The sequence below is a fragment of the Equus quagga genome, chromosome 15, assembly GCF_021613505.1.
Source record: "Equus quagga isolate Etosha38 chromosome 15, UCLA_HA_Equagga_1.0, whole genome shotgun sequence".
NCBI classification, from domain to species: Eukaryota; Metazoa; Chordata; class Mammalia; order Perissodactyla; family Equidae; genus Equus; species Equus quagga.
The window spans coordinates 60,919,588-60,932,099 of record NC_060281.1 but is presented as its reverse complement, the minus strand read 5'-3'; the positions used below and the strand labels follow the sequence as shown (position 1 = coordinate 60,932,099).

Here is a 12,512-nt window from a genome sequence, read left to right as displayed (position 1 = left end):
CGGGAGAGAAGGTCCTGAGAAAAACTTAGTGCATTAAGAGTTCCTAGGCAAGTTTCAAGTTCCCCAAATCTCAGTTTCCTTGTAGGATATAAGGTGAACAGTAAAAATACGTGGCACCTGAGGTCAAATGAGATAATTTATATAAAGTACTTGGCACATTGCCTGGCACAAAGTAATCATTCTATCAATGTAAGTAAATTTTTTTCTGTACCCTCCCCCAAATAATTATCTACCAAGTATCCAGAATCCTGGTTAAAAGCAAACATTTTGCCTCATTCCTTAAGCCTGATTCTTTACATGGCAGCACAGCCAAATAATTCTGGTTTAGTGATAACTTCTGTCTAACAAAAGTTTAGGAAAGGCTGTTTCAAAGGATAGGCAAGTTGAGAATTCTACCCCTCAAAGAAAGCCATTCAGATCACAAGGACAATTAAGAGAACTTTTAGTTCATCTGAGAAATCAAGTCAGTAACTAAAAAAACTCACCCTCAATTCCAGCCTTGGAGTCCAGAAGCCAAACCTGGACATGTGCAGCACTGGGTTTTCACACGTCAGGAATGGACAAAGCAGCGCTCAACATGTCTGGAGGCACTGAAGGCAAACTACCAGCTCAGTCAGCATATGGCCTTGAATGAACAGTGAATGTCTAAATTCTGTTGTCTAAAGCTAATCTCCCTATAATCTTGTTAATTTTCCTTTGTAGATCAAATACCAAAGATTTCTATTTAATTACCCTAAGCCTCTCAATCTCTTCAAAGTGCAAACATTTTGTTAAAATAATATGTTAAATGTTATATAAAGTTAACCTAGTTATCTTTTCCTTAAATATTGGAACAGATTTGATTATTTATTCAGATGTACATTTATTATTACTCAACTTTATAGAACACTACAATACACATTTTACTACTACATATAGTCTTTTACTCCAATTTTCTGGCTCAAAGCAGTCTCTCTTTCTTCTTGTTAGTGGAGGACAGTGTTGATTAGAATCCCAAAACAATGGAAAGACAAGAGTCTAGGGGTCTAATCCTAACTGTAGGGCTAACTTGCTGTGTGACCTGGGGAAATCACATCTTCTCAGTCTCCTTTCCTCCTCTACATAATGATGCTAATTTAACTCTAGTTCTAAAATCCTAATATAGATGCCAAGCGAATTTTTTTTAATTTAGTGGTTAAAAGGTGTATAAAAATAGTTGAAAGTTTATCACACAAAACTGGACAGGTTATTTTTCCCCCCTTAAATGTCTACATTCCAAGCTCTTCAAATCTGAAGTTATAACAAATCATTTCATCTCTGAAATTGCAACTTATCTGCCAGTTATATACCATACAATTCTCCCCAGTACACTGACAATGTCTTGCTTCTACCCAATCAACAAGGAATGGATCATAACATTTTATTTCGATTTCTATAGACTTCTCCAATTTCCAGGCAAGTTTTCTGCATGACAATAAACATCAGTAACCAAAGATTAATTTAATTATCAAATATTTTGAGTACCTAATCTGTGCCAGTTATGCCAGATATAGGGGATAAGTGATTAAGACACTTCTTTCTTATCCTCAAGGAGCCACAATCCTGCAAAGAAACAGCACGTGTGCCATCACTCTAACCCCTCTCCCAGGCAGATATCACTAATCAGTCATGGGCCTCTCCCTTGAAATGAATACAGCTTTGGCTCCAGGATTCCATGTAGCCATTACTAATCAGATGGGCCTGTTTTAACAGACCTCATCACAACTGTGAAGAGAATGGTACTTCTTGCCAATTCTCAATTACCATTTTCTAACATTCTAAATTAATTCTTAAATGAAGAGAATGAAGCCTATGAAAGCCACCTTAGTCTAGATCAGGTTATCCATTTTACATATGTTCTCTTTAAAGGCCAGGGTTGTTTCACGGCAGCTAGTACATGCTCAAAAGAAACTAACGAAATTAGTGAAAATAAAAATAAGGCCATAAAATTTTGAAACAAAATAATATGGCTTAAATAATCTGTCCCTGATAACTCAAAGGGTCCAACTCTTTCATCTATGCAAGAGTTATCAAAATTGTGTTGTCTTCAAACTACAGACAAGTTAACTTCTCTTGACCATGACCAGCTATTCAAATATTCTTTGTCTTCCATGCGTGCATCATGGTGCAGGACTCTGGAAGCTTGAACTGTACTTACCTAAATGTTTGACCAACTCTAAACCACTTCCTAAAGAAAATCTAGGCCTACCTACAGGTGGGAAGGACCTCACCAAGTCAAATTCTTCCATATTTAAAACAATAATAGTAATCTCTCTATCAAACACACCTGAGAAAGTAATCTACAGTTCCAACTTGCCCGCTCTCCTGGCAGAGAGCAGCTTGAAACAACAAATATTAGAAAAGGAAAAATCCACAAATATTAACTATTCAATTCTCCAAAGTCTCTACCTACCAAAAAGTATGCTTTAGCCACCCATCAGGGGGTAATGAATGTGTGTCCTAGGGAGATGATTCTGTTGTCTTTAAAAAACTACTATCATGCATCATGTTGTTCAAGTCTGTCGTTTAAAAGCTATCCCTCTGAGTTTAGTATTAATAAAAAGTTTCACTCATCTATCCACTTTGTCTTGACAATCAGGAAGCTCAAAGCTGAATTTCACGCCCAACCAACAACAGCTATCCTTTGCTCCGGGTTCTGGTATACCACATCCATCTTCCTATTGCCTTCACTGCAAACTCATGTTTCTCTGTTTTTCATGCTTTTTATGATAGTCCCATGATGTGTTTCTTACTAAAGCCACATCAGAATACTTTTGGAAATGAGCAAGGGGTATAAATAATTTAATAAAGTAACTTCATTACTAAATATTTGCCCTCACTGTCCCCCAAAACCCTCCCCTCTCTGCACTCCTGTGCATGCTGTTCACCCCGAACATAATCTCTGCTATTTCTAGCTTTCAGTGACTTCTCCCAGAGTCCTGAGGTTGAATGGACCAATCATTTGGCCTCTAACATACTAGTACAATACTAATTTTTCCATATGCACTTTCTGTTCATGTGCATTGTCTTAAGTTCCTCAAAGACTGTGAGATCCTAGTGGGCAAAGAGTACATCTTACATATTTTTATATTCCCAGCAGCATCAAAACAAGCCTTGCACACTGCAGACACACAATAAAGATGTGTTCTGTTAACAGGAAGAGTAAGTCAACATTTTCGAAAGCCCACTAGATGAAACCATGTAGGACATAGGACGTAAAGGCTGAAAGGGAGGTTTCTGTTTTAAAGCAGTTTACAATCCAAAGAACTAAAATATGTAAATTATCTATGTAGCCCTCAGGGATTGCATATATGTAAATACAAAGAAAGTTCCGGGAATGGCCGCATTTGGCAGGGTTAGGCAGAGTACAAGGCAGCTTTCAGTTGAGTTAAAAGGAGTAAGACTTGTGAGGGCATTCAGCCACACTCCAAAGAGGTACAAGGTGGTAGTACTCAAAGAACAGCAAAAACATCTCCATGGGTGTAGCAAGGAACAGCCAGCATCATTAAACAATGGACGTGAACTTTGGGGACAGCTGGCAGAGGGCCCAGAGGCAGCAATGCAAAGCAAGAGCCTGGTTTTCTTAAAGGTGATTTAATAAAGTAAAAACTTGGGAAAATAGTTCACAACTACTGTGTCAAGAACAGATAGGAGGGGGAAAGCTAGAATCAGAAGTCTGACAGTAAATTCTAGAAATGCAGATCAGACAGGGCACCTTGGCTATCTGCACTCATTCTCAAGCAGGAATTTGGGACAACCCATTTAAGAGCCTATCTCGGCACACTTGCCATGACAGCCCCAAGTGCTAGATCAAGGGTTTCTACCTCACCTTTTTGATTCTGAGACCTCTTCTTAGAGTAAAATAATGTCTCTCCCTGTCACACACACACAGAGCTGTAATTTAATGTACGTGGCTTACCACAGAGGCAGGATAACAAAATGGCTTAGAGCAACTCCTGGATTCAAATCTCAGCTCTGACACTCTTTAGGTGTGCAATCTCAGGGAACATACTCAACCTTACTTAGCCACGTGTAAATGGGGGATAAAAAATTATACCTGCCTCTCAGTAGAGATACATAAAATGTTTAGAAGAGTAAGTAGCTTGGTAAGTTCTCACCCAATGTTATTAAGAAAATGAACAATAAGGTATGAATTTTCAGACCCCCTGTATTAACTTCAGTTCTCCAGAGGTCCTTGATACCCAGGTTGAGAGTCACTGTCCTAAAAGATAAATGCAAAGTATAGCAGAATAGCAAATTCCATCAGCAAGGACTCATGTGGCAGCCACAGAATTAAGCACTGTCCCAGGGGCTACAGAAGTCAACACAACACCCAACAAATAAGGGAACAAAGCAGAGGGTGGATGTTGGAGGAAAAGGAGAAATATTGATGCAGAAGTTAAAAGGAGCCTGAAACTCAAGCAGGAGCTTAAAGTTGGAAGCGAAGTGGGGAGCCAAAAATGTCTGGTCAGGGTGTGGCATATTGAACGTGTGCTTAAGGAAGACTTTCCTGTTGGAGCCTGCAGGACAAGCTAGAATGGGGGCGACTTCTGCAGCTCCCTCACCCTCAGCCTCAGCCAGACAACTGCAGTCAAAGCTCTAAATAACGTTCTATTTCTAACCTGCACTGATTCACACTGCTGGTCACTTAAATTGGTAGAAGCCACATCAAGAGTTACATTAACAGCTTAACTAATTTCTTGATAATACTAAAATCTCTGCCTTAAAGAGCTCATGTAAGCTTAGTAAACACTTGAGCTTCAGATCCAGGCTAAGAAATCAGAAAAAGGGGAACCATCTGCAGAAGGGCCCTCAGCATTAGTATAATTAGTATACATACTATATATATATAAGTATATATAGTATGTTGGCCTTGACCTGCCTTACTGCCTGAATTTAAGGGTTCTCTTCCTCAACCTCAGATCCTTGTCCTACCACCTCTCCTACCAGTTTTCAAACACTTGCTACCTTTAACAAAGTAAGATGCATGAATAACTAGAAACTAATCCGGTAACAAGGAGTTAAAACCATCTGTCTAACGGGCTTTGACTTTATGCCTCGCCAATTTCAACTTTTTACTAATGTTGGAGAGCGCTGAAAGGAGAATCTGAATCCCAGCTGGACACTTGCTAGCTGTTTGACCTCAGGCGAACCAAACGTCCATGCCTCTGTTTCCACATCTGTAAAGTGGGGATCATAAAAGCACTCCCTCAAAGAACAGTTGTGAAAACTAAATGTTATTATTAGTCAAGTGACTCACATAATAAGAACAGTATGTATTAGCTATTATTACCACATTTACTTCAGAGTAATACTGGCCACCACCAGGAGATCTCCAGGGGCACACAAATCACATTTTTTCTACAATAATACGTGGGCAAAATTATTTCATCCCCACTGAATCTAAAACAGCACATCTCGGTAAGACACAGTGGTCTAGCCCTACCTATTGCAACACCTCTAAAAGATGATGTCACAAAACGGCTATGCTCAACCTGTGACCTGGGGTTCCAACACTCGGGACAGTTCCTCGTGATTACCACAATCAAGGAAGTCATTTCTTTGGAAACAGAACCGTAGCCTAACTTTTGGACCAGTCTGTCACATCCACTTCAAAAGTGTGAGCATGAATCTCAGAAGTTCGTGTGATTAAAAGAAGTTTTTGTGAGGTGTGTTTTTTTAAACAAAAGACGTTTCCTGGTCTGGGACTCCACAGCACTACTTTCTTTTCTTTATTCCGTCTGGAAATGTGGTGAGGGGGAACCAAACAGCACGGCACTCCCTCCCCTGCTTCCGAAGCCTTGGCAGGCAGGCGGCCCTAACGCGCCGATAAAGCAAGGGGACCGCTCCGCACAGCTTCACGGACAGCCGGGTCCCTTCCCTCCCCGGGCACTAGACCCGCCAAGAACGGCCTTTCAGGTGCCCCCCAGAGGGCCTGGAGAAACGAGCGCTCCGGTCACCTGCCGGACAGGTGAGAGAGGGTCGTCCTCCTCAGGCGTGGGACCACACCCCTTGCAGAACACACGCTCCCCGCCCCCGAGGAAAACGAGAATCAGCGCGCGCAGCGCACTCCCCACAAACCACCTTGTCCCCGACTCGGGCGGCAGACACCTTCCGGGACACCCGGAAGGCTGCTCCTGGAAACCAGGCGGCCCCGAGCGCCAGGCGAGGCGCACACGTGCCCGGGCGGCAGTAGGCCCGGCTCCGACCCCGCCTCCGCACTCACCTGGCCCGTGATGCCAGTGATGAGCGCCACCTTCCTGGGCTTGCCCATCTCGCCGTCCCCGGAGCCCCGGGCGCCGGGGCAGCGTGCCGGCGCGTGTGCCATATCCCCGTGGGCGCGCGGCGGCGGGCAGGGCAGAGCGGAGGCAGCAGGGCTGAGGCAGCGGCGGCGGAGGACGTGGGGGTGTGCCCGCGCGCGAGTCGCCTCGCCCAGGCTGCAGGCAAGGAGCGCACCGCGCGGCCGGCCGCCACGATCTGACTGGCGCGCTCGGGAGGCCCGAGGGGGAAGGCCGGGGGCGGGTCGAGGCGGGCTCGGCGGCCCGGCAGCTGGGCTGCGGCCTGGCGGGCGCCGCGTCATCCGCGTCAGCCCGCGACGCGCCCGCGGCGCCGGCGGCAGGCCCCGCCCCCTGACACGGCCGCGCTCCACGCCCTCTCCGCCGGCGGCCGCGCGGGCGGGGCGGGGCGTTCGTGGGGCGGGGCGATCGTGGGGCGGGGCCTGCCGCCAGGCTTTGCTGCCGACGGCCGGGCTCCTCCGAGCCTCAGGGCGAGGGAAGTGACAGCTGGCGTTCCCGCGTGACTTGTCCACTCGCGAGGGCGATGGTGGGTGGCGCGGGCCATCGGCGGCCTGGACTTCACCGTCCTACCCTCCATGGAAGCCCCATGTCCTCCCCTCCGCCATTCCGAATCTCCCGGGAATCCAAATAGTACCCGAGGATGCCGGGAGGAACTATGGGCTGACTTTTCCTTTAGGAAAAAGCCATGAATTCCAGATCGACGCGTCACGGGGCCTGGGTCACCGGCTTTGATAAATAATTCGTGGAAACCTGTTGCAACGCCTTTTGAGGAGTCTGGTTTTATGTTACTTGAAGGGCACTAGCGTTACAAGGCCCCTGAATGGGGTCACAGACGTGGGAAATGACTAACCTCACCTCTAGCCTGGCTTTCTGGTTCTTGAATTTCCCTGAGGCTTGAAACCAGCACAGAGTTCCTTGTAACTCCGTTCCACGCATTCTACTTCGGAGGACTAACAGGACACAACAAGAAAGTCTCTGGCCCCACCCATGTGCAGCATAAGGAAATATTGAAAAGACTGCACGGATCAATAAACTTGGATGTGGACAATTTCAAAAAAAAAGTAATTCAAATGCAAGGTGGGGTCCTAGCTTGATGTCTTTTGAATTTGACTTCCACGTGGCAGCTGCACATTGCACTGGGATAGGGGCAGAGTTGACTCAGACAGTGGGAGGATAGCAGGTGTATGTACCTAAGCCGTTGACAGGAATCCAGGAAGGAGACAGAAACTTCCCTATCTCCACTGCTCTGCTTATCTGTCCATATTCCTCGCCCCAGTAGATCACCTCAGATCGTTCACTTCAAATCAATTTGAGTGACTAGGAGAATGCCCAACCTAACATGCAAGATGTATTACAGAGCTCAAATCCCCAAATCAGAAAAGCTTGGGATTAAATTAAACATCTTCCTGTCTGAGCTCCTCAGGAATTTTCCTTACGTTTATGAATAGACTTATCTGGTTTCACACCTTGCCTCTCCTCTGTCCATTTTATTCTGAGAACGACAATAAATGTCTGTTACATGCAGTAGCAGCAGGCTGCCTCTGAGACGTGAATGAAGAGGCCCTAACACAGAGGAAAGTAAACACTCTCATTTAGGAGAACTCACTGTAACCAGGAAATGGTTTTGAAATCTATTAGATTATCTTAAAAACTTATATTTGTTTTAATATAAGTATGCTTTGAATTAATTTTCAGATAAACTATTTAACCTTTTCCCCAAAATCAGTGAAAACAATGGGTACTCAGGGAGTTCATGCCAAGTGTCTCTGCAGCAGTGAGACCTCCTCCCACACCAGACATTTGCCTGTCCTAGTTAGAAGTGTAGCAGTAGAAGACCCAGAGAAAGAAAACTGATAGTATTGTAGGGCCTCTAAATAAAATAATTACAAAATATTGAGGGAAATGGTAGTTCAGGAATACGGTGTAAGGTTGAAAAATGAAGGCTATTTCTCTAGAAAACTTCTCTGAAGAAAGGTGGTAGGGCAGTGTATTGGTCTGCTACGACTGTCATAACAAAGTACCACAGACTGGGCAGTTTAAACAGCCAAAATTTATTCTCTCACAGTTCTGGAGGCTGGAAGTCCAAGATCAAAGTGTCAGCAGGGCCGGTTTCTTCTGCAGCCTATCTATTCGGCTTGTAGATGGCCATCTTCATGTTATACGGCATTCTCCCTCCATATGTGTCTGTATCTAAATTTCCTCTTCTTATAAGGACACCATCCAAAATGATCTCATGTTAACTCAATTACCTCTTTAAAGGCCCTATCTCCAAATACAGTCACCTTCTGAGTTACTGGGTGTTAGAACTTCAACATATGAATGGGAGTGGGGAGAGGGGCACAATTCAGTCTATGACAGGCAAGTAGAGAGAAAAGAGAGATTTTCCTGTTTGGTTTTTTTGAGCCGAAGGGGAGCTGGTGGTTGTTGCCATCCTAGTGGCATTAGGGCAACTTGAAGAAAGTCAGCACAGGGGCAGCAAGTAGATTATGTTAGAAGAAAAGCTACAGGATAGTGGACAGTGCAAAGGGCAATGGTCCTAGTTGTATTTTACTCTAAGACAGTGGTTCTCAACCATGAGTGACTTTGTACCCCAGGGACATTTGGCATTGTCTTAAGACATTTTCCGTTTTCACAACTGGAACTCTGCTGCCTACATCTATTGGGTAGACACCAGGTATGTTGACAGCTTGCCTTAACAAATAATTATCTGGCCTAAAATGTCAATAGTGCTGAGGTTAAGAAACCCTGCTCCAGGAGACGGTAAAAGGTCAATAAAGGACAATTACAAGCACACGGTTGAACCGACAAACACTCTGGCTATAATATTCAGTGACTTTAAGGTGTGTTATGAAGGAAGCTAATAAATTTAGTAACTAATTGATGATGCTTATACCTTCACTCACAAACATTGCTAAGCTCCAAAAACATGCTAGCTGCTGAGGGTAGAGCAGTAGAGAAGAAATAAGCTTCAAGGAGCTTATAGACTAAAGGCGATGTGACAGTGTATCATTTCATAACTTTAATACCATTTCATATCCATTTTAACATGATACAACATATGAAGACAAGGGCAAGGCCACAAACTCCAAGTTCTCTAATTAGATAAAAGTCAACTGTATTAGTCAGCTCAGGCTGCTAAAACAAAATACCATAGATGGAGTGGCTTAAGCAACAGAAATTTGTTTCTCACAGTTCTGGGGACCAAGAAGTCCAAGATCAAGATCAAGAAACCCAAGATCAAGAAATCCAAGAGTTCTCTTCCTGGCTTACAAAGGGCTGTCTTCTTGCTGTGTCCTCACATGGTGGAGAAAAAGACATCTCTCTTGTGTCTCTTCTTATAAGGGCAATAATCCCATCATGAGGTCTCTACCCTCATTATCTAATTACCTCCCAAAGGCCCCCTCTCCAAATACTATCGCAATGCAGTTTAGGACTTCAACATATGAATTTTGGGAGGATACAATTTAGTCCACAGCACCAACCATTCTATACAATACTTAATATGTTGAATAAGTGTTTTTACTTCTTTATTTCCCATTTCTTGACATTGAGTAGATGCCAATTATTCGAGAATAATTCCTCTGCTTTCCCCTCCAAATTTTCTCTTCTTTTTAAATTTTTCTTTCCTTTGCTTTTCACTTATGGGACAGTTGCTAATCTTCTTTCACCACACCTCAAGTTGGAAAACCATTGATAATGGCTAGCATGTATTGAGTGAGCATGTAAGAGGTGCCAGACACTGTGCCATATCTCATCTAATTCTACGAAGTAGGACGAATAATTATCCTTACTCTGTAGAAACTGAGGATCAAAAAGTTCATAAACTTGCCCAAGGTCACATAGCTAGTAGTTGGTTATAGTAGATATAATGATTGGCTCTTTCAATCCCCATTCCATGTTCTATTTGGAAAAACCGAAGTGCTAAAACCCACATTTCCCCAGATCATTTTGCATCTAGCATTTTGGAGGCAAAGTGAGTTCTGCCAATCAGATATGCTCCTCCTCAATCTGGCAGGTAGAAGTGAAAGGGAAGTCATCTTTCTACTTGTGGTCAGACTGACCTCAGAGCTTTTGGCAACTAGACACTAAGTCTGGGTCTAGTTACAAGTTTGATGAGCAAAAGACCCAACTGGGGTGGTGGCAGCAGCAGTTTCCTAAATTCTGGCTTAGAGCTGTGGTAGTGTGCCCTTGACATCAACAGACCAGTGATGGTCCTCTGTTCCTCCACCCCTTAGAAAGACTTTTTTTTTTAACTGAAAGTTTATTGAGATAATTGTAGATTCAAATATATTTGTAAGAAATTATGCAGTGACATCCCATGTACCCTTTACCCAGTTTCTCCCACAGTCACACCCTCTGAAACTATACTGCAATATCACAAGCAGGATATTGACATTGATAGAATTCACCAATCTCATTCAAATTTCCCCAACTTTGCTTGTACTCATTTGTACATGGGTGTGTGTGTTTAGTTCTATGCCATTTTATCATGTGTAGGTTCATTCATCTACCACCAAAGTCAAAGTACAGAATAGTTCTGATGACACAAGTGTGCCTCGTGTTGCCCTTTTACAGCCCATTCCTAACACCTGGAAACCACTAATCTGTCCTCCACTTCTATAAGTTTTGTGTCATAAATGGAATCATACAGCTTGCAAGCTTTGGGGATTGACATTTTTTACTCAGCTTAAGTTTCCTGGAGACTCATCCAAGTTGTATATATCAATAGTTCGTTCCTTTCTATTGTGGAGTAGTATTCCATGGTGTGGATGTACCACCATAGTTTGTTGAGCCATTTACCCATTGAAGGACATCTGGGCTGATCCCAGTTTTGGGCTGCTACAAATAAAGCTGCTGTGAACATTCATGGACAGGTTTTTGTGTGCATATAGTTATCATTTTTCCCAAGAGCACAATTGCTGGGCCATATGGTAATCGCATGTTTAGTTTTATTTTTTTAAAAAATCCAAACTGTTTTCTTGCAAAGTTTGTAAACAGAATTTCTTGCAATAAATCTCTTTCTACTTGAAATGCCTGCAGTGGTTTCTGCGTCCACTCTCAACTCTGACTGACATGGCAGCACAGACAAGACAAACCTCAGACAGACTCGGGACTGTTAACTAAGACTGAAGACCAAAGAAGTGGTTACATGTGTGGGAATATGACTGAGAGAGAAGGGTTGCAGCAAGACACATACAAGGGAGAAGTAGAGACCATTTCCTTTTTACTTTTCCTCCACATTAAGATTTAGACCAGTTTTCCAGTACAGGAAACAAGCCGAAGTAGCGAATTTTTAAGTAAAATCTTATTAACTCCAATGCTGTTTGTGATGAGACAACTTAGATCCCTGCTTTTCCACTGTTTCTCTTTGAAATAAAATTAAATTGTGTGAGTCTCCTTTCTCAGAATTTATGGCATAAGCAGCACAGTTTTAGAAACAGAATTGGAAGGTGATGAGATAGCTCTGAAGTTTATAAGGACTTTCTGAAATCTGTCATCTCAACTTTAGGCTATATCATTCTACAAATGGAATTATACTGTGGCAAGTTTTTTAGACCATGTTTTTAGAAAAGGAAAAAGTATTCAAAATAACTGAAGACATGTATTTCTCATATCCTCACTTGTGTAATTTTCCACCAGATAGCTCTCTATCTTCAGGCAAATGAATTTCAGAAGTTGGAGCTCTGGGCCCTCTATATGTACCTCTATCTCTAGTCGAGTATGGATGTCTAAAGTCATGTTGCCTCTACCTCTTTTGTTTTTTAATTTTCAATTTTTTTAGTTGGACTAATAGTTCTCAAGCTAGGAGAGCTATTCATTGGGAAAGTTTTCCACTCTGGTAATTTTAGTTTCTTAATTCACAAACTTCTGGGAAACAGAGCCTTGGGATTGTTGCTATACCAACTAGTTAGAATCTCCGCTCAAGGCACACAATGTTGTTTTCCCATTAGCGGCATCAAAGCCGGGGGGAAAGCATGTGAAGCTTTAAGTCTTCCTTGGCTTCCATTTTCAGCGTTCTCCTCTCCAGATTTCAAAACGCATATGTGCTCACTCCTCTCCTTGTGATATTTCCTAAAGCTTTGCTCAATAAAAAGTGAATCTCCAATGACACAAAACACTAGAGATGAAGTAATACATTATTCTTTAAGTTAGATGAGGTAATAAAACACTCTTACTGTCTATGGAAACTTTCCAGTT

At 43.0% G+C, this 12,512-nt stretch overlaps 1 protein-coding gene across 1 annotated transcript in view; it reads right to left on the bottom strand.

Moving 5' to 3' along the window:
• The window catches only part of GMDS (GDP-mannose 4,6-dehydratase), a 646,070-nt gene extending 639,447 nt beyond the window's left edge, over nucleotides 1-6,623 (bottom strand). Inside the window, exon 1 of the mRNA XM_046640490.1 lies at nucleotides 6,245-6,623. Within this exon, the coding sequence (XP_046496446.1) occupies nucleotides 6,245-6,598 (354 nt within the window). The 5' untranslated portion in view covers nucleotides 6,599-6,623. The remainder of the gene's footprint in view (nucleotides 1-6,244) is intronic.
• Nucleotides 6,624-12,512: the final 5,889 nt, after the last annotated feature.